At 38.1% G+C, this 20,531-nt stretch overlaps 2 protein-coding genes across 6 annotated transcripts in view; one reads left to right on the forward strand and one right to left on the reverse strand.

Annotated features, from left to right (window-relative positions):
* Nucleotides 1-83: 83 nt before the first annotated feature.
* LOC127427718 (ataxin-7-like protein 2) lies at nucleotides 84-18,975 on the forward strand. Of its 5 annotated transcripts, none has more exons than XM_051675502.1 (11): nucleotides 2,009-2,123; nucleotides 2,671-2,829; nucleotides 3,265-3,454; nucleotides 4,406-4,727; nucleotides 6,385-6,629; nucleotides 7,296-7,378; nucleotides 12,558-12,769; nucleotides 13,126-13,297; nucleotides 15,400-15,521; nucleotides 17,219-18,066; nucleotides 18,626-18,975. In XM_051675502.1, exons 4-11 carry the CDS (start codon nucleotides 4,408-4,410, stop codon nucleotides 18,697-18,699), a joined length of 2,076 nt encoding a protein of 691 aa, XP_051531462.1. In that variant the 5' UTR covers nucleotides 2,009-2,123; nucleotides 2,671-2,829; nucleotides 3,265-3,454; nucleotides 4,406-4,407; the 3' UTR covers nucleotides 18,700-18,975. The 5 variants fall into 5 exon arrangements, with proteins under 5 accessions (XP_051531459.1, XP_051531460.1, XP_051531462.1 ...); XM_051675501.1 differs by having other exon boundaries at nucleotides 3,265-3,333; XM_051675499.1 differs by lacking the exon at nucleotides 2,671-2,829 and having other exon boundaries at nucleotides 84-2,123; nucleotides 3,265-3,333.
* The window catches only part of LOC127427716 (zinc finger and BTB domain-containing protein 40-like), a 47,496-nt gene continuing 35,073 nt past the window's right edge, over nucleotides 8,109-20,531 (reverse strand). Inside the window, exon 13 of the mRNA XM_051675498.1 lies at nucleotides 8,109-8,484. Within this exon, the coding sequence (XP_051531458.1) occupies nucleotides 8,326-8,484 (159 nt within the window). The 3' untranslated portion in view covers nucleotides 8,109-8,325. The remainder of the gene's footprint in view (nucleotides 8,485-20,531) is intronic.

Here is a 20,531-nt window from a genome sequence, read left to right on the forward strand (position 1 = left end):
TATTTCTGCCTTTTATTTTATCCTTGCATAGTAGTTTTATTAATCAGAAGAAAGCTTTGAATATTTAATGCTATACCTAATCTTAGCCAATTGCTGGGTCTTTCGACATAGCTAAAGCAAAAATAGGCTTAAATACATTATTCATATAAATTGCATCAGATTGTTGGAAAGTTAGTTTGGGTTTAAGTGTGACTAAAGGGAAGAAAGTTTGATGTGCCAGTCAGAAATCTTAAAGTCTTGGTCACATGTTGACTTCACTTTGAGTATATTTTTTGTCCTGGAGAAATCCTCAGTCACTTTTTTTTTATTTTATTTTTGGTTGGACTTTTGGAAAACATAGGCCTATATTTTGTTGTGTTTTGTATCTTTTTGCTAAGTTCAGAGGAAAAATATTTCCATAAAGGCTGTTTGCAGCTTTGGTTAGTATTAAAAGAGAACAGAAAATTGGGTCGGGTTTAATTTACAAAAGGCTGCTGTTTACGTGGTAACCACTAGATGGTAGTATTGTAAACGCCACAAAACCATCAATTTAAATCCCACTGGTGTCAACTTGTACTGTATTTTCTTAGGGTCATACACAGTTGGCAAATGTACTGCAATCAACACGAGGACGATAGATATGTGTATTGCTTATTCTCTCTTTCTTAAATTTGAAATCATGAACATGATACTGGTTGAACTAAAACACCAAAGTTTACGTTAACAAAAAATTTAATGAAGTGAAACAACAGTACCTGCTTTGTATATATTAGTTAATTGTTCACAATACACAAGCATTTTAAGCAGCCGTTTTTGTACTTTAGTGAATCTTGTGGAAACTGTAAAGTAATGTCTGGGTCATATTTCAACACACACACACAATATATATACACGGGCAGCCAAAAGTTTGGAATAATGTACAGATTTTGCTGTTTTGGAAGGATATTAGTACTTTAATTCACCAAAATGGCATTCAGCTGATCACAAAGTATAGTCAGGACATTATTGGTGTAAAAAACAGCACCATCACGATGAAATCTAGACAGGCCCCATTTCTAGCAGCCATCACTCCAACACCTTATCCTTGAGAAATCAAGCTAAATTGCAAATTTGGTACTAGAAAATCACTTGCCATTATATCAAACACAGATGAAAGCTATTTGGTTTGTTAAATGAAGCTTAACATTGTCTTTGTTTTTGAGTTGTCACAGTATGCAATAGACTGATATGTCTTAAGGTCAATATTAGGTCAAAAATGGCAAAAAAGAAACTGCTTTCTCTAGAAACTCGTCAGTCAATCATTGCTTTGAGGAATGAAGGCTATACAATGCTTGAAACTGCCAAAAAAAAAAAAAAAAAAGATTTCATACAAAGTACAAGTGGCTCTAACAAGGACAGAAAAAAATGTGGAAGGCCAGATGTACAACTAAACAAGAGGATAAGTATATCAGTCTATAGTTTGAGAAATAGATGCCTCACATGTCCTCAGCTGACAGCTTCATTGAATTCTACCCACTCAACACCAGTTTCATGTACAACAGTAAAGAGAAGACTCAGGGGTGCAGGCCTTATGGGAAGAATTGCAAAGAAAAAGCCACTTTTGAAACAGAAATACAAAATGAAAAGGTTAGAGTGGGCAAAGAAACACAGACATTGGAAAACAGGTAACTGGAAAAGAGTGTTATGGATCTTAACCCCATTGAACTTTGTGGGATCAGCTAGACTGTAAGGTGCGTGAGAAGTGCTCAAAAAGGCAGCCACATCTATGGCAAGTTCTGTTTTTTTTTTTTTTTTTTGTCTTTTTTTTTTTTTCAAATTGTAATAGTAATGTTTCATGTTATTAATGTCCTGACTTTAAATTAAATAAAAAAATAAATAAAAGATAACAGAAATAATCATATATGGTTTAAACAGTAAAATATTTCACTCATTATGTAAAAAGTGCGTGCGCACGCATGTCCCCCGTCCGCTCGCGGGAGCGCGCGCTGTGACGTCAGTGCCTTGCCGCGCAGTGATGATGGCGGTGCGTGCACGCGCAGTTCAAGTAATGGCTGCTCTGGAACGGCGGTTGCCTTGTCTCGATGATTTCGTGGGCCAGAGCTGGAGCGTCTGGGCGGAACGAGCTAACCTGACGGCATCGGATGGTGAGTGAGCATTTCGTCGCCCGCATTACCCCATCCACCGCCAAAAAATCCCACGGATGTACTTTCTTTTCCGTGGAAAAGGCACGGCATCCCGAGCCATGTTACCCAAACAAAGAACCTGCCGGGTCCTAGTGCCGGCCGTGTTACGCGTGGGCGCTCGCGCACTCTCGCGCGCAGGTCTTGAAGACTATTTTTCATGTTCTTTCAAGCTGATTTTTAAGAAATGATTGTTGTAACATGTTTGTCACACTGGATACAGGGGATATATATGGCCACAAATCATATTCATACAATAAATTATAGATGCATATAGTAGGAACAACTTTCTCCAGCCACTATGAGAGATAGACACCGGTGTTGGTAGAGATGGAGGAGGAGTTTGACGCTGTTGCTACCATGTTAGATGGGGAAAAGCTCGTTTTAGCGTCTGTGAAATATCCGTGTCTCAATGATTTATCGATCGCTTCGGTTAAAGATGAATATTACTGCCCTTTTTTTATATGGAGGATCGTGATCTCTCTTTCTCTCTTCCTTTCCCCCTACACAGATCTAATAGCTGATCAGTATCGTCATAATAGAACGTGTTCCGCTTCTGTATTGTCTCCAACTTCAAATGTAACAAACGCACCCAGTTTGAAACAATGCATCACCCCATTGGCTGCTGACACTTTACCATACCAGTTTATGGTGTAGGGATCATTTGCAGGTACAGTTTTTATTTTGGCCACACCCACAGAAGTGCTTGTGGTTCATTGATGAGTGATGACCAGTTTATGGCACAGATTGCATTTATACTTAAGATCTTAAAAAATAAAAATGTTAACTACGTCTCATATTATTACCCTCAGTCAACACAAATGTATCCTCCATACAATATAGATCCCTTTTCTCAATATAAGGCTTTGAACACATTAAGGATTGGGGGACCGAAAATAATGGGTCTAGAATCAACCGTTTAAAAACCACATTGGTCAACCACTAATCTGAATATTGCATTAATTGGTCTGTGTTTGAATTCATGGGTGTATTAACGTATGGTACTGGGAGTAACTTCATTGAAGATAATATGTGGAAATGTATTTCATGTAATGGTCATGCTTTGGAATGTACCCTCTAACATCCACTTTAAATCATTTTGTAGGGTCTGATGCCGATGAACACGGCAAGAATGGCAAAAAAGCGATGGAAACCATGACGCTGAGGAAAGAGGGTAGGCATTCCCTTCTATGCCATGACGACGTAACGCAGTAAACCCTTAAAAGACCATAAAATCAACGATTTAAACAACTTTACAGCTCAAATAATACACAAGTTTTAACAGAAGAATTAAAGTAAGTGCTTTTATAGTTACAAGCTTCACATTTCTGCCTTTTTAAACCCTCCAAAAATTGGTCCCATTCACTTCCATCGCAAGTGCCTCACTGTTACACAGATGTTTGCTTTTGAAAAAACTAAATAAATAAAAAAGGGACGAGTCAATATAATTTTTGTTGTAATCAACATTATGCCTCAAATGCTTGAGATTGAGCTTAACTTGTATTGAACACGAAATATTCCTTTAACCTATATGAAAGACTGATATATTGGCCAGCCAAATCAATTGGCCAGTATTTTAGACATTGGATTATCAGCACTGGCACTAAACCTGCCCATCTTGCCGAATAACAGAAGTAGTAGTTCCCCTCAGTGTAATTTCCAACAGCCTTGTCAATGGGAAATAAACATTTATTAATTATAGTAAATACTTTTTAAAATAATTGCTCATTCCATTTATTATAATTTTAATTGTAGGGTGAATCCAGGTAAATGGGGCCACTTTTTACCTTTAATATTGATGAAAAAAAAGTGACCCAGTCCCTATCTGCGTTGTATTGGCCACCCTCTGAATATCAGCATTGGCCATTGAAAATCCCATTGGATTATTGATCATCCACTTAACATATTAATTCTCTCTAATATTTTTCAGAATGGACCTTTAAAGAGAGAGATGACCTTAAGAGAATATCTTTTCTAATGCACACAAGAGCATATTTTTATGCTCAACAGATCATGCCATAGGTAGTGCCTTGGGATGTTTAGTCAACTTCTTGCTCTCTAGAATAAACATATTCAGAGATGCTTCCCTTATAGAAATGTCCAACTTCTGTTTGAAAGAGCTGATGTACATAATTAACATCTTCAAGCCATGTTAGAGTCTTGGCATAATGTAGAAGGTGAAATGGGCTTGGGGTGGCATAAATTGGGTCAGTTGTAAAGAACATTCTATTGTTATGCGGCTACAGATATGTCCATCTTTGGTCATTATCCTGGGCACGATGACTTTTACCTGGTGGTGTGCGCCCACTGCAGTCAGGTGGTGAAGCCTCAGGCATTTGAGAAGCATTGCGAGAGGAGACACGGCCCTCTGGGTAAGCTCTATGCACACCTCCGCTCCCCTCCACCGCAGCAGCAGCAGAGACCCCGCCATGGACACACCCCGCCCTCCCATGGAACCTCCTCTTGGAGTGGAAGGAATCAGAATGTTGGGCCACCGCGGGCGTCTCCGCAGTCTCCATCCACGGCGCCGCAGTTCAGACACGCAAAGCCACTGAAAGATGGTGTTTGGTAAGATTCACAATTATGTTCTTGGTATCTTAAAATACACCGATCAGCCATAACATTAAAACCACCTGCCTAATATTGTGTAGGTCCCCCTCGTGCCGCCAAAACAGCACCAATCCGCATCTCAGTATAGCATTCTGAGATGATATTCTTCTCACCACAATTGTACAGAGTGGTTATCTGAGTTACCGTTGATGAGAGAGGTCAACGGAGAATGGCCAGACTGGTTCGAACTGACAAAGTCTACGGTAACTCAGATAACCGCTCTGTACAATTGTGGTGAGAAGAATATCATTTCAGAATGCTATTCTGAGATGCTGGTTGTCACTGTTTTGGCAGCATGAGGGGAACCTACACAATATTAGGCAGGTTGTTTTAATGTTGTGGCTGATCGGTGTATACTTAAGGGAAGAAACAATATGAACATTTTTAATAGGGATGTGGGGAATAAAACAAAAACAAATAGTCGGTGGGTTGCATGAGCAACTAGTCGACAAATTGGTCTTAAAGGGACAGTTCACCCAAAACTGAAAATTCTGTTAGATACTCACCCTTAAGCCCAAAGTATACTTCGGTTAGACGCAAACTTCGTCATCATCAGAGTACTTGGGCATTGAATGCATGCGGCCTAATTTTCTGAATGAGCAGTATGCGCATGCGCCTGCAATTATTTGCACTAAAATGGCCACGCTAATAATTAGATGTAATTGCAGGTAAACAACAGGAGACGAAGTTGGAAACAACAACAGTGGATGTGCACGTCAAGAGCGTGTTACATGTGTTTGTGTAACTCAAGTCTGAAGGACTATAAAGATGTCTTTATCGATTTAAAATAGAGGTCGACCTATAGTGGATTTTGCAATACCGATAATAAGCCTGCATGCAGGTTTGTTCATGTTGACTGATTTCAACTGACTGAATGGGAATTAGCTGTTGGCCTCAAAGTAGGTGGAGCTCCAAGTCACACTTACCAATGACGTGGACCAATGGCAGTAAGATGGTGTTTAGCAGCCAGAATGAAATTTTAATGAAAGTTTGCACTAGCAAACTGTTACGAACCACCGAAACAAACTCAAAAACTCTTTTTTTTGGCCAGATTTTGTTCTTAATGACATCACAGCCATTCATTCTTCGATTTTGTATGAAGTGTTGTTCCAAATTCCGATGACTGATTGACTTGTATGAGTTTTCATTTTTGGGTTGACTAGCCCTTTAAGGAAGCCCTGTATTAGGTTGGTTTAGGTTTATCAGACAGGCACTTGGGGGGCGTTTACGCAAGACATGTTTTTGCGTTCAAAAACAGTTGGACTGATCACAACTGACTGGAACTGGAACGGTCTTGAGGCGTTTATACATTTTTAGCAATTTTTACTTTGACATGGCAGACAACAGTGGCCAAAGACGTATGTCTGAATGTGTATAAGGGCTTTACTGTTAAAACAGCCAAAGCACAGCATGCTAATTGAAGCACCTCCACAAAAAAGAGAAAAATCTAAAACTACGTAGTAGTTAACCTTACAAATCAACTAGTTGATCATCATAGCCCATCCCTAATTTGTAATGGCTATATGGTAATTCACAGCCTTCATAAGGCATCTTTGGAGATTTGCAGCATATAGAATCTGTACAATTCAAATTTAAATGTATTTCCCCCATCCAGGCACTCGGAAAAGACTACCAACTCGGGTCATTCGGAATCGTCTGTTTTTAAACAGCCTCCACCCATCGATCCCCCACGGAGCTCCCCTCCCCCCCCACACAGAGACCCCCCATGGCCCCATGGAGGCCCGTCACCCAGTCGACCTTCCTCTACTGAGAGGCCTCAGTCACAGAAAGGGGAGGCTGCCTCGGCCCCTGTCGCCTCCGGACACCTCCGTGGGCCAAGAACATACAAGATGGTCACAAGTAAGTCCCAGCTGCGGCTCATCATATCTATGACTCCAAACTATTAGTTTAATATGTTGTACTGATAATACTCAATTAACACTAGGTCACATTTGCATTGAGTTCTGTAACAAAGAATTCCATAATGCCATCTAACTGTTGCAAGTTCTGATTAGTGATAGACGGATAAATTGACTAGCAGGGCCAATCAGGCAATATTCATTGGCTATTTTTAGATTACCAGCATCTGAGAAATGGTCATTCAGCATAGTGTTACAAAATCTACCAAGTGCCAGTTTTCTGTTTCTAAAAATTTATTAAATTGAGTATTTTTTATTTTATTTTTTTAAATAAGTGTTCATTTAATTTCCAGAATTTTATTTGAATATCATAAATTATTCTTCCAAATTTATTTGCTATCCTTACTGTATTACGTATCAGCCATCAGTCACCCTGCTGTCTAGAAATCACTATCAGTATCGGCCATTAAAAAACCCATATTATTTGACCAGTAATTCCGATTATTCAGTCAGTTGTGTTCCACGTACACCATCCAGTGAGTATGAAATGACATCACGACTAGTCGAATCCGACTCTACTAGTCGACTATTCAAAATCAGTAGTCGTGCGACCCCAGTTATGGACAGCCTACTCATGGAGTTAAATGCTTTTTCCTGTTTTTCACAGAAAAAGAATGTGACCTCGACAAGCACTGTGGTGTGATGGACCCAGAGAGAAAGAAAGTCTGCACTCGACTTTTGACATGCAATGTAAGTTTCCTCTGATTGCTTCATCTTTCTCACTTCAACCTGTTAACTATATGTAACCTTACGAAATTATAACAATTATTAAACACTGACCTTTTTAACCAATACTGAATGTTTTAGGTAAACTAGCAGAATTGTGTTTTGACACATTATGTAGTTCTTGAAACGTAACTCCTCTTGGATGGACACAGGTTTCATTCTGTAGAAAGACAGGAAGTTAAATGGACATGACTAGCAGGAAATGGGAAGGGATTGCAGACAAATTCTCTTCATTTTCGTCAGATTTTTTGTTTAAATCAGCAAAGAATTGTCTGTCCAAAAGGTTGACTGATATAGTTAAAAATAAACTAGCTCTATTTTTCAGCTATAGACATTATTCACCTTATTTCTGTTTTTGTGCATTAAAATAAAAAAATAAATATATATATATAAATAAATGAATGAACCATCATTTAACCAAATAGCCATTATTGTAAAGTGGATTAAAAATGTTCAATGCAAAAGTTAAATGAAAAAAACATTTGGGTAAAAATTAAGCTGCCAAGTTGACACAAATTCAGTGCGATTAAGTATGTAAGGGATAATGTATTGTCAACTGGTTGTTATCGCACAGTAAACCCCAACAGGGGGATCAGGACCCTGACGCGAAGCCATAACAGCCAGCTCACTGTACATTATCTGTACGCTTATTACATGGCTACTGATCAAATAAATAAATACATGGACATCAAAATTGATTTGCGTTGAAATTATGTAATTTGAGAAGAAAGAAATCGCTGAACAGCTGAAATCAACTTCCGATTTGCGTTGGAGTTCTTTTGATGTTTATTTTGTGAAAATGACTGTCTAACTCCTCATTATTCAGCCTATTACAAGCATACTTGCCAAATAAAAAATAAATAAAAAAATGGACATGAAACATTGATTTGAATTAAAATTATTTTATTAGCTTACTTGTAGAGATCGTAGAGTGCTACATGAAGCAGGAGATGCGGCTCGCAGAACCCGGATGAGCGGTCTGATACGTGGAGCGGTACACAGTTGTTACAGAGCAATATCAAACCGCTAGATGGCGCCATTGACCAATCCAAATGGAGTAATCCAGGCCGCTGTGCAATAAAAGAAAATAACATATAAAAAATAACGCAGTTGATCATGTCCCCAAACCGTAAAATGGAATGTCACTACCATCAGAGCAATTCAAGATTGAAGTAACACCTGTTTTCTGCAGGGGGCAGTAAGCGAATCTTCAAGTATATATTCAGCTGTACAAACCTCAGGCTTGCTTGACACTAGCGACAGCACAAGATGTGAACTTGCCTTCAAACAACTGGGCGGAGCGCAATTCTGAATGCAGGGATCTCAAGATATGTTTTTAGAAGTTTCAAACTACGATTTAACTTGACACAGCGACCTAAAACACTGTTTATGACGCATGCAACCAAAGTGAGACTCTCCTAAAGTGTCTGTCTGACACATTTGTACATTGACGCGTCCTTAGAAAAGCCCTTATAATAAATCTTTTAATCTAAATCTATCCAATCTAGGCTAATTTTAAACTTATGCTCAATATGGAAATAAACAATTTATTGCCTTTTAAGATGTTGACACTTTTTGTTTTGACTTTTTTTGTTTTGACTTAAGCTTTACTCATCTGCCACAATAATGTAATAGCATTTTAATAATCTAAATGTATTATTTTTATAATGTGTGTTATTTAGAATTATTTAAATTAAAAAATGTATAATTATTTAATCAGTATATATTGAAGTATTATTATTTTAGGGGTTTTCTCAGCAAAAATGTATGTATGCGTTTTTATTTGATTAATCGGCATATCATGTAATTAATTCGATTTAAAAATCTTAATCGATTGACAACCCTAGTTATAAATAATCATGGCATTCCTTCCACACTTTCACTAAATGATGTAGGAAGAATATTTAATCATTTTAATAAGTCTTATCATTTTCATGCACCAGTATAACTAACCATATAATAAACAGCAATACATACCAACATTTTTGTACTAAAACTTTTTAAAACATGAAAAGTGCCATGCAGTGATTTTCGTAAACATTGAGTGTTAACTCAAATGAATCATGTAAAGTTTTGAATTATTTAAACTGAGAGTTTAAACTGATTCATGGACCTTACCAACTCTAATACCATTTTTTGCAGCTGAGAATTAAATCATTGTGAATCATTTACAAATATATTGTGAATATTTATTTTATTGCCATATACTGTCCATTTAGAAGAAGAGGCCTTCATTTTTTGAAGAACATTTTTTTAAGTACTCATGATACGCAGGAACAACTTTTCACACTTCAAAGCCACACAAAATGTTCTTAAAGGGATAGTTCACCCAAAAATGAATTATTTATTCACCCTCATGATATCCCAGGTGTGTATGTCTTTTTCTTCACCAGAACACTTTTGAAGAAAATTAGAAAAATATCTTGGCTCAGTAGGTCCTTAAAATGCAGGTGAATGGTGATTCGATTTTTTTAAGCTTCAAAAATCACAGACAGTCAGTATAAACGTCATCCATACAACACCAGCTGTTAAATTAAGGTCTTCTAAAGTGACACAATCACTTTTGGTGCGAAAAAATTTATATTTAAGTACTTTTTTTTTTTTTTAACTCTAAATCCTGCTTCCGTTAGAAGCGGTACGCACATGTGACTTAATCGCATTGGCATTTGAAACGTGAAAACTGAGGCACGTGAGTCACAGCCGGAAGAGCAGTGCTGTTTATAAGTGAGGAGGAATGCTGTACAGTAGTTTGGTTGGTTTTGGTTTAGATCTGTTATTATCTGTTTCTTTACTCACAATGGTGCGTTTGTGTGCTTATCCTGGATGTCTCAACCGAGTAGAGAACGTGAGATTATGTCTATCATGGCAACGCGAATACAGGTGCATCTCAATAAATTAGAATGTCGTGGAAAAGTTCATTTATTTCAGTAATTCAACTCAAATTGTGAAACTCGTGTATTAAATAAATTCAATGCACACAGACTGAAGTAGTTTAAGCCTTTGGTTCTTTTAATTGTGATGATTTTGGCTCACATTTAACAAAAACCCACCAATTCACTATCTCAACAAATTAGAATATGGTGACATGCCAATCAGCTAATCAACTCAAAACACCTGCAAAGGTTTCCTGAGCCTTCAAAATGGTCTCTCAGTTTGGTTCACTAGGCTACACAATCATGGGGAAGACTGCTGATCTGACAGTTGTCCAGAAGACAATCATTGACACCCTTCTCAAGGAGGGTAAGCCACAAACATTAATTGCCAAAGAAGCTGGCTGTGCACAGAGTGCTGTATCCAAGCATGTAAACAGAAAGTTGAGTGGAAGGAAAAAGTGTGGAAGAAAAAGGTGCACAACCAACCGAGAGAACCGCAGCCTTATGAGGATTGTCAAGCAAAATCGATTCAAGAATTTGGGTGAACTTCACAAGGAATGGACTGAGGCTGGGTCAAGGCATCAACCACACACAGACATGTCAAGGAATTTGGCTACAGTTGTCGTATTCCTCTTGTTAAGCCACTCCTGAACCACAGACAACATCAGCGGCTTCTTACCTGGGCTAAGGAGAAGAAAAACTGGACTGTTGCCCAGTGGTCCTAAGTCCTCTTTTCAAATGAGAGCAAGTTTTGTATTTCATTTGGAAACCAAGGTCCTAGAGTGTGGAGGAAGGGTGGAGAAGCTCATAGCCCAAGTTGCTTGAAGTCCAGTGTTAAGTTTCCACAGTCTGTGATGATTTGGGGTGCAATGTCATCTGCTGGTGTTGGTCCATTGTGTTTTTTGAAAACCAAAGTTACTGCACCCATTTACCAAGAAATTTTGGAGCACTTCATGCTTCCTTCTGCTGACCAGCTTTTTAAAGATGATGATTTCATTTTCCAGCAGGATTTGGCACCTGCCCACACTGCCAAAAGCACCAAAAGTTGGTTAAATGACCATGGTGTTGGTGTGCTTGACTGGCCAGCAAACTCACCAGAGCTGAACCCCATAGAGAATCTATGGGGTATTGTCAAGAGGAAAATGAGAAACAAGAGACCAAAAAATGCAGATGAGCTGAAGGCCACTGTCAAAGAAACCTGGGCTTCCATACCACCTCAGCAGTGCTACAAACTGATCACCTCCAGCATGCCGAATTGAGGCAGTAATTAAAGCAAAAGGAGCCCCTACCAAGTATTGAGTACATATACAGTAAATGAACATACTTTCCAGAAGGCCAACAATTCACTAAAAATGTTTTTTTTATTGGTCTTATGATGTATTCTAATTTTTTGAGATAGTGAATTGGTGGGTTTTTGTTAAATGTGAGCCAAAATCATCACAATTAAAAGAACCAAAGACTTAAACTACTTCAGTCTGTGTGCATTGAATTTATTTAATACACGAGTTTCACAATTTGAGTTGAATTACTGAAATAAATGAACTTTTCCACGACATTCTAATTTATTGAGATGCACCTGTACATCACATGAGAGACCGCTTGGACTCCACCCTCTCGTGAACCCTAACGGAAGTGATATAGTTAAAGGACTTGCATATTGATCTTTTTTTCGCACCAAAAGTGATGGTATTGCTTTAGAAGACATTAATTTAACCGCTGGAGTCGTATCGATGATGTTTATGCTGACTGTCTTTGATTTTTTTTTTTTTTTTGGAGCTTCAAAAGAGAACTCTCCATTCAATTGCATTTTAAGGACCTACTGAGCCAAGATATTTTTCGTCAAATGTGTTCTGGTGAAGAAAGAAAGTCATACACACCTGGGATATTATGAGGGTGAGTAAATAATGAGAGAATTTTCATTTTTGGGTGAACTATCCCTTTAAAACTCCAGGTCAAGGTACTACATGAGTGTTATGTCAAATGGCTTGCTTTTTGGGTCATAGAATGAGAATAACAAATTTTTCGCATTGTGCAGTCATCAGGGTGAGCACACTCATTTTTACCCCTAAATTATTAATTAAAACTACACAATGCCTTCAAGGCTTTCAGGTGCTTGATATTCTACAAAGGCCAAAACCACCACTCATTTTGAAAGCCAATGTTCTCATCAGTTCAAACCTGTTAGAATATGTTTTATGGATTCATGGAAAATGTACTGGAGTTTAAAGGGTTTTTTTTGTCAAATAAAAGCGCTTTCTCTTCTGCACCAGATCCATTCCATTCATCAGAGGAGGAAGGTGCAAGGCAGGAGTAAAAACTTTGACCAGCTGGTGGCAGAGCTGAAGATGAGTTCGAAGGCTCGTGAGCGGGTTTCTCAGGCACCAGAGAGTTCTGCTGCTCTGTCTGTAAGCCCAGAACCTCCCAGAGATACACTTGCACCCCCTCTCTGCCGGAGACCTCTCACAAACAGCCCTGCGTTCAGGTTCGAACCTTCAATATCTAATTCTAGGTCATTTTTAGATACTGACTCTCAAAAGATAGTGAAAGATAAAATACTGAACTCGAAAGAAACTTAATTCAGAAGTGAACTGCTATTGTGTATTTCGCATTTATGTTCACCAATAGTAGTAACAGCAAATAAACTAAATTGGAGCAAAAATTGAAACTTTCCATTTCTATCTTTTAAGATCTTTGTTGCTTGTCAGTGTAATAAACAACAGGCAGTACTCATTTAGATGATGAGAACACTTTGTATTCGGATAAGAATTCAGGCCAATGTACCAAGTGTAAAATGACATTACAAACTCTGAGACTAACTCCATTCTCTTTGTGTCACAGAACACCAACATTATGTGAAAGTGTGGAGGAGAAACCCCATCCTGAGGAAGGGAGCACATGGCCACTCTCTCCTCTCACCCAGGGCCACATCTCAGGTGATGAGAGTGAAGGAGATGCGAATGATGACCCGGCAGACTGGCACTCAACTCCATGGCATCCCAAACCAGCCGCGGTAAAAGCAAACACTACTACACTGTCCACCAAGAATTATTACAATTAAATAATAGTCAGACAGCAAGAGTTAAAGTGCAGTTTCAGTATAACTAGTTTACTGATTTTGCTTAGGCAAGCATCACTATTATCATTGCTTATACTTGCACTCCAAAAATAACTTTTTGGATGAACTTGATTCAGTCATGGACAGTGGTTCCACATGATTGAAATGAGTTTTTGTAACTTAAAATTACCATCAAATAAACTCAAATACTTTGTGTAGAGGGAGCTTAATTTAATTGGGTAAATGCAACAAAAACAGACAAGTCAAAGTAACTCAAATTAATCTTTTATTTCTTTATTCACTAGCTAGTCACAGTAAATGTTAGCAAATTACATGCTGGTGTAAAGCACTACAGAGTGCAGCTTGGTGACTACGCTATGGTTAGCACAGCAACCGCTCAATGAAGAGAGCAATTAATATCATCTCATCCTAAGCTCAAGCTCCACTCTTCACCATAATAGTAAGCCCCAAAACTCCAACATAACAAAGACTCTTTTAAATATCAACATAACAAAACTTTAATATCACACACAAGTATCACCCTTAATCTTGCACAAAAACACACAAAATATTATTTATTTTTTTTCTCCCCAATTTTTGGAATGCCCACTACTTAATAGGTCCTCGTGTTGGCGTGGTTACTCACCTCAATCCGGGAGGTGGAGGACAAGTCTCAGTTGCCTCCACTTCTGAGACTGTCAATCCACGCATTTTGTCACGTGGCTTGCTGTGCATGACACTGCAGAGACTCGCAGCATGTGAAGGCTCATGCTACACTCCGCGATCCATGCACAGCTTACAACGTGCCACATTGAGATCGAGAACCACTTAATCGCGACCACGAGGAGGTTACCCCATGTGACTATACCCTCCCTAGCAACCGGGCCAATTTGGTTGTTTAGGAGACCTGGCTGGAGTCACTCAGCACACCCTGGATTCGAACTTGCGACTCAAAGGGTGGTAGTCAGTGTCAATACTCTCTGAGCTACCCAGGCCCCAACAACACTTAATTTTAACATTTACTCTCCCTATCGAATCCCATACTGGGAACTACAAATCTCCTGCCCCGTTTCAGTTCACCAAACAAAATATTCATGTTGTCCAAATTAAATGGATTAAAGTACACTTTTTTTTTATTTTTTTTTTTTTATTGAAACAACTTCTTTAAGTTAACTTAGTTACATGTGTTTTTTGAGTAATTTGAACAAGCAAGGGTTCTGTAAACCTAACAATAGTGCAAGTTCATTTTTTTGAGTGGGGTGTCAGGCATTTGAACACACCATTTACCATAATTATTAATTATATTTTTTATTAATTATATAGGAGTTATATTGTCACATAACTCATCCCACACCATTTGTGCTACTGATATGAATGATACCTCAAATCATTTGGCTAGTTGAGGAGGGGTACTTTTCTACTACTTTTCTAAGCGATCATATTTTATCATTTTTGCCTGGTGGATATTCTAAAAAGAGCAGTTTAAAAAAAGTCTAATCCTATTGACTTACATTTGTAGGAGGGACCCAAGCCATATATTATAGAAACTTGGGAGTGGGCACTCTTGACTGGCCAGTAAGCAATGCCCAGTTTCTTTAGAAAATGTAAAAATCTAGTCATCAATAATTTCTGACACTCGTTTGAACTTCAAGCTTTACATTAAGAGGCAATATTTGCCCCCCCGGATTTGATTTTCAGGGGCATTTTTTATCTTTTATGAGGGTGTGTCAAATGCCTTAATTCATTGATAAAAATTCTGAAGATTGAGAATTTAGTACCTTTTACCTTAATTAAATCAACATAACTCTTATTTATGCTATAATATACATAACTAGGACCATAATAATATTAAGAACTACATCAGATTTTAATACAAATTTTGACTCCACATTTTGAATTTCGAGGGCAGTTATTGGCTTTTTTTTGCCCTGAGCCTCCCTTGATTTCGGACCCTGGTTCAGATGTTACAGGACCTTGCCCATGTGCTTTAAATACTCCCTCTGTGTATAGTCTTATTGAGAGAGTATTAGTGTTAATCCTTGCCTTTTCCCCCACAGCTTTGTTCGTTTGGCAGTCGTGCTGTGGGCCACAGCGTCTTCACTTTCGATCGGCGGTTGCACCATTTACGGTCTGCCATGAGTGCCATGGTGGAGAACCACCTCAGCGCACATCTGTGGAAGTAAGAATCTCTTAACTCATAGGGGTGCTTAAATTTGCTCCAAAAGCCCCCAAATAACAGGCAAAGTGAGGTTTGCCTGGTTACTAGAATACTGTTGTGGCAATCTCCCAAATCTGCAGGGCTGAATCTAATGAAACCTGTCAAGAACAATGTCATCTTTAACCCCCAAATCAGAAAAAAAGAACAAAAATATCATATTATGCATTAAGACAACAAAGCCTTTTTTTTTTTTTTTTTTGCATTGTGACATTTTCCCCAAAAATTCTCATTACTGTAATGCAGAAAAGAAAAGAAATAAATAAATAATAATAATAGTAATATATATATATTTTAATTGTGTATTTATACATCATCGTAGTATTTGTAGTACTGCCTATAATTTATGCTGATTTAAATCAATTATAGTATAACTACTTTTAATGTAGAGTAAAATGTACTTTAATACTGTAATGAGAATAGGCAAAATTATGTAATAAGATTGACCAAAAAATAGAGGAGAAACTGAAAATGTCCAGACACATTACAGCAACAAAAATTTTAATTTCCTTGAAAATGTTACAAAGCCAAAAAATTAAGGTCCTGAAAATTTTAGATTTGTCTTGTAATTGTATGATAATATGGGGACTTTTCCCAACAGGTTTTGTGAGATTCACTCATAGATTTCATGTGTTCGGAGCCTGCATCTATAAGATCCACTTACAGCTCTGGGGTTTCTTCAACGTAGATCTGAGGGTAATCCCTATTAGCTGATAAGAAATCACCTCAAGTCCCTTTACAAAGCTACACTGAAAAAAATGTGTTGGATTTACTCATAATCCATCCATTTATATTTTTAAAAAGTGCAAAAATGCTACCTACATATTAAGTAAATTCAACTTATGGTCATTTTATGTCAGTGCAACTAGAAAACCATTTAGATAAACACAAATGTATCAGTTCATTCAACTTTATTTACTTAAAAATGTATGTTACACAGATACGATTTAGCAACTAATAGCAAGTTTCAAATTAACATTTATATTACTCTTTCTACTTAATATACTTGGCTCTAAGAAAATAATTGAGGTCAGGGATTGAACTTGATTCCCCAAAGACGTACAAAGTGTCCACACATATTTAAGTTGCACTTAAGCTATGCATATTCACATGCACAAGGACAAATAGTATCCAATTTGACCACTTCTGGACCACTAATCATCCTAATGATGACTTTACACGAAACAGCTATTTAGCGTAAAACATCAATAGTGCTAACTAAATAGCTAAAATCTTTAGGAATTCTTAATAACAACTAATTAAATGCCCACATAAGTTCCTTTTGTTAGAACAAACGTGCTTAAATTATTCAGGCGCAAGGTCTTATGGGTATTACCCACAACCTCATTTCTGTACTCTATCGTTTGTTAGTAGTACTTAAAATTTTAATTTTATGGATTTGTAAGCTTTTTTTTATGTAACTTTCCAAGTTCACATTTAAATGTAAATTTAGTGTTGTACACTTTAATAAAAATTAAGCTAAAAGTGTTATAAATATGTACATATCTGAGTAGAAGCTATTTATTTATATACGTTATGGATGTTGAGCCAACAAATAATTTTTTTTTTCTCAATGTATAGAGGATCCCCTCTACTGCTTGCAAAATTAAACATTCTTCGGTTTCATTTCTCACAACCCCCGTTTCCTCTCATCCACTCAGAAAAATACCTCAAGCATCCGATTCCCAATCCCAGAGCCACCCAGTCAAGCCTGCAGCTGTTCCGGCCTCTCCTTCCTCCATTTCCCAGCATTCCAAACAGAAAACAGGAAGTCACAACTCGACCTCTCTCAAAACTTCCTTCTACTCTTCCCACGGAACGAGCAAGGAGCCAAACCCACAGAGTTCCTACACCAGCAAGGCTTACATTCAATCAGAGAACTCTGGGGGGTGCCAATCCTCTGCCACCCCCCCTTCTAGTAAACTCGGTCGGTCCCCCTCTCAGTCAGGCCCCGGGCGGCCGAAAAACCCAGTCGGTCGCCCCAGCAAGCAGCAGCTGCGCCTCAGGGAAGCAGAGCGGACGGCCACCACGGACGCTGCTGCACTGCGCAAACGAAAAGCCTCATTCGACGAGGCGGACACTGTCAGCCCGGACAAGAATTGCGGGTCCCAGAACAAGGGGCGTCTCCTCATCAGCAAAACACTACCGTCAGCCTCTCACGGACAAACGAACGGCTCGCTTTCGCCAGGAAGCAAGCCACGCCCCCCATCAGACCCCCACGTGCCCTCCTCTTGGGCCTTTAAGAGGACTCACCCCCCGGCCCACCACTCGTCCCCCGAATCTGGCCCGCACAGCCGAGGAGTGGACTCAGGACTGCACAGCAGGGTGGCCAGCTTTGATCACAAGGGTTTGGGCAAAAAACGCAAGAGCAGCGGCTCGTCCCCCCCCTCCAAACCCCACCGGCTGCCCAACTCCCCTCATTCCGGCTTCTATCCCTGGAAAGAAAGCAAAGGGGCGGGGCTCTCTGTAGGGGGCGAAAAGAAACTCAGCACACAAAAGGTGGGTTTAGGTAGGTCTAGTTTTGGTATTCAGTATTTAAGCCTCTTCAGTTGAACACTTTGAGGAGTGGTAAAGGGCTTCAATGAGAACTAGAGCTTTTACCAATAAAAATCAATCTTAAGTTGGCCTAAATGGAGTCTGTGCTGATTTTGGGTGGCAATCTGCAAATTCTGTAGAATTCATTTGAACATGGTAAACTTTTATTGGTAGCTAAAAGCCAAGCTTGTGCCCCATTCAGACTTTAATAGAAAAGTCACTATTAAGTTCCAATTCAGTTCCTGGATTTGAATTGAGGTAGCAAACAGGATGCAATAATTTGAATTTAAAGTAGAATTAAAATTAGCCAAAAATATTTCAAAAACAAACAAATAAGGGGTGGGTAATGTGTAGAATTTTATGAATGACAGGCACTCCAACTCTGTTCTGCTTAATACAGTTTTAAATGCAATCTTTTTTTTTTATTTGATATGTTGTCTTAATTAGGATTTTGGGTGTAATATTGGCAGACAAATGCTGATATTAATATGGAGTAGTATCACATTAATGGTACTTTATTGCTTTTTCTACAGCCAAAATTGCACCACTGAGAGTGCCAGCCTTACAAGCCACTAAGAGAGCGAGCCCTACGAACTCTACCATATAGAACTATGGACGCAGGTCTCCGGATGTTTGACTGACTTTTCAAGTTGTGTATGTGTGTGAATGCGTGCATGTTTAGCTACTATGGATGTGTGTGTGTGTGTGTGTGTGTGTGTGTGTGTGTGTGTGTGTGTGCGCGTGCGCGTATGTGGACGTGTATGAATTAAGATGGGGGAGTGAATTTCTCTGTGAATTCAGAAAATACCTCAGAATCTACTGAATAATGCTGCTACGTAAATGTTGTTTATAAAATGGATTAAAATATTCTTTATACTCAGAACTATGAATTCTATTTTTATTTTTATTTTTTATTATTCATTCTGAGCTTTTTAATTGGTAAGTGGATGAATTTCACAAAACCTGTAGAGAACAGGTCCAGGTCATATTTCCTTACATTAAAAGACCATTTTGATTTCTTTGCATTCTGACATTTTCACGACAAACACATTTCTCTTAAATTCTCAATACTGTAATGTTTTTGTACTTATTTTTTAGGGGATTGTCTCATTCTGAATAATGATTCTTGTTACTGTAATACAGTAAATTTTAGCATTATTACAGTAGAATATATATGCATATATATTATTATTTATAAAATCAGCATTTATTAAAAACAGTGCAACAAAAAATTTTTTTTTTAAATAAAAATACTACCATGATGCATAAACACATTTTCTCAATTTAATTAAAGGGGAGACTGGGACTAGTCATCACATGGGGAAGTTGTTGGCTAAAAGGGTGGCTTGATATCTTGTACGTTTTTGCTATTTGTAAAAAACAAAAAACATTTGGCTCTTTTATGCCAAGGTTACATTGTGACAAAGTGCCTTTCAATAGCTGTTTTTTTGTGGCTGAGACTTTAAAAGAATAGTTCACAGAAAATGAATATTCACTCAATTTACTCACCTTCATGCCATCCCAGATGTGTGACTGACTGACTTCTGCTGAACACAAAGATTTTTAGAAGAGTATCTCCGCTGTGTTGGTCTATTCAATGCACAGAACTTTGAAACTCCAAAAATCACATAAATGCAGCATAAAAGCAATTCATTTGACTCCAGTTCTTAAATCCATGTCTTCAGAAGCAATATGATAGGTGTGGGCGAGAAATGGATCAAAATATGTCTTTTTTTTTTTTTTTTACTATAAATTCTCCTTCCTGCCCAGTAGGTGGCGATAAGTCCTAGGAAAGCAAAAAAATAAAATAAAATAAAAAATGTGAACGTGGAGATGTTTTGTAAAAAAGGATGTAACTTTTGATCTGTTTCTCACCCACACCTATTTCTGAAGACATGGATTTAACCACTGGAGTCACTTTTTTTTTTTTTTTTTTTTTTTTTACTTTTATGCTGCCTTTATGTGCCTTTTGGACCTTCATAGTTTTTGTATCCATACACTTGCATTGAATGAACCAACAGAGCTGATATGCATATAAAAACATTTGTGTTGTGAAGAAGAAATAAATTCATACACATCTGCCATAACATGAGTGTGAGTAAATGATGAAAGAATTTTCGTTTTTGGAAGAACTATTCCTTGGAATTTAATTGACATTCAGTTGATGGGAAACAAAACAAAAAAGTTGCCTACCGTCTCCTTTTCTTTTGATTTTTGGGTTGAAATATGATCTGGATATGTAACTGCAGAAATTCACCACGCCTTTTCTGCCAAGTGTACAGAAATTACGGAATGTGTATGTGTCTGTGAGAGAGAGAGAGAGAGAAACAAGTCTCCTGTTCGCCATTAGATGTCTCCCTGCTCTGTGTTTCACTAATTTAAAATGTCATGTACATCCATGACATTTATTGGGCGGAAAATGCTATCGGCCTATGAGAA

The sequence above is a fragment of the Myxocyprinus asiaticus genome, chromosome 37 (genome assembly GCF_019703515.2).
Source record: "Myxocyprinus asiaticus isolate MX2 ecotype Aquarium Trade chromosome 37, UBuf_Myxa_2, whole genome shotgun sequence".
NCBI lineage: Eukaryota > Metazoa > Chordata > Actinopteri > Cypriniformes > Catostomidae > Myxocyprinus > Myxocyprinus asiaticus.

What these genes read in the sequence shown, in the direction of transcription:
- LOC127427718 (XM_051675499.1), top strand. Translation starts at nt 1,994, where the DNA reads ATGATGGCGGTGCGTGCACGCGCAGTTCAAGTAATGGCTGCTCTGGAA. An exon ending in CATGACGCTGAGGAAAGAGG is followed by an intron (nt 3,334 to 4,405) that starts GTAGGCATTCCC and finishes ATGCGGCTACAG; the next exon opens with ATATGTCCATCTTTGGTCAT. An exon ending in ACAAACAGCCCTGCGTTCAG is followed by an intron (nt 12,770 to 13,125) that starts GTTCGAACCTTC and finishes TTTGTGTCACAG; the next exon opens with AACACCAACATTATGTGAAA.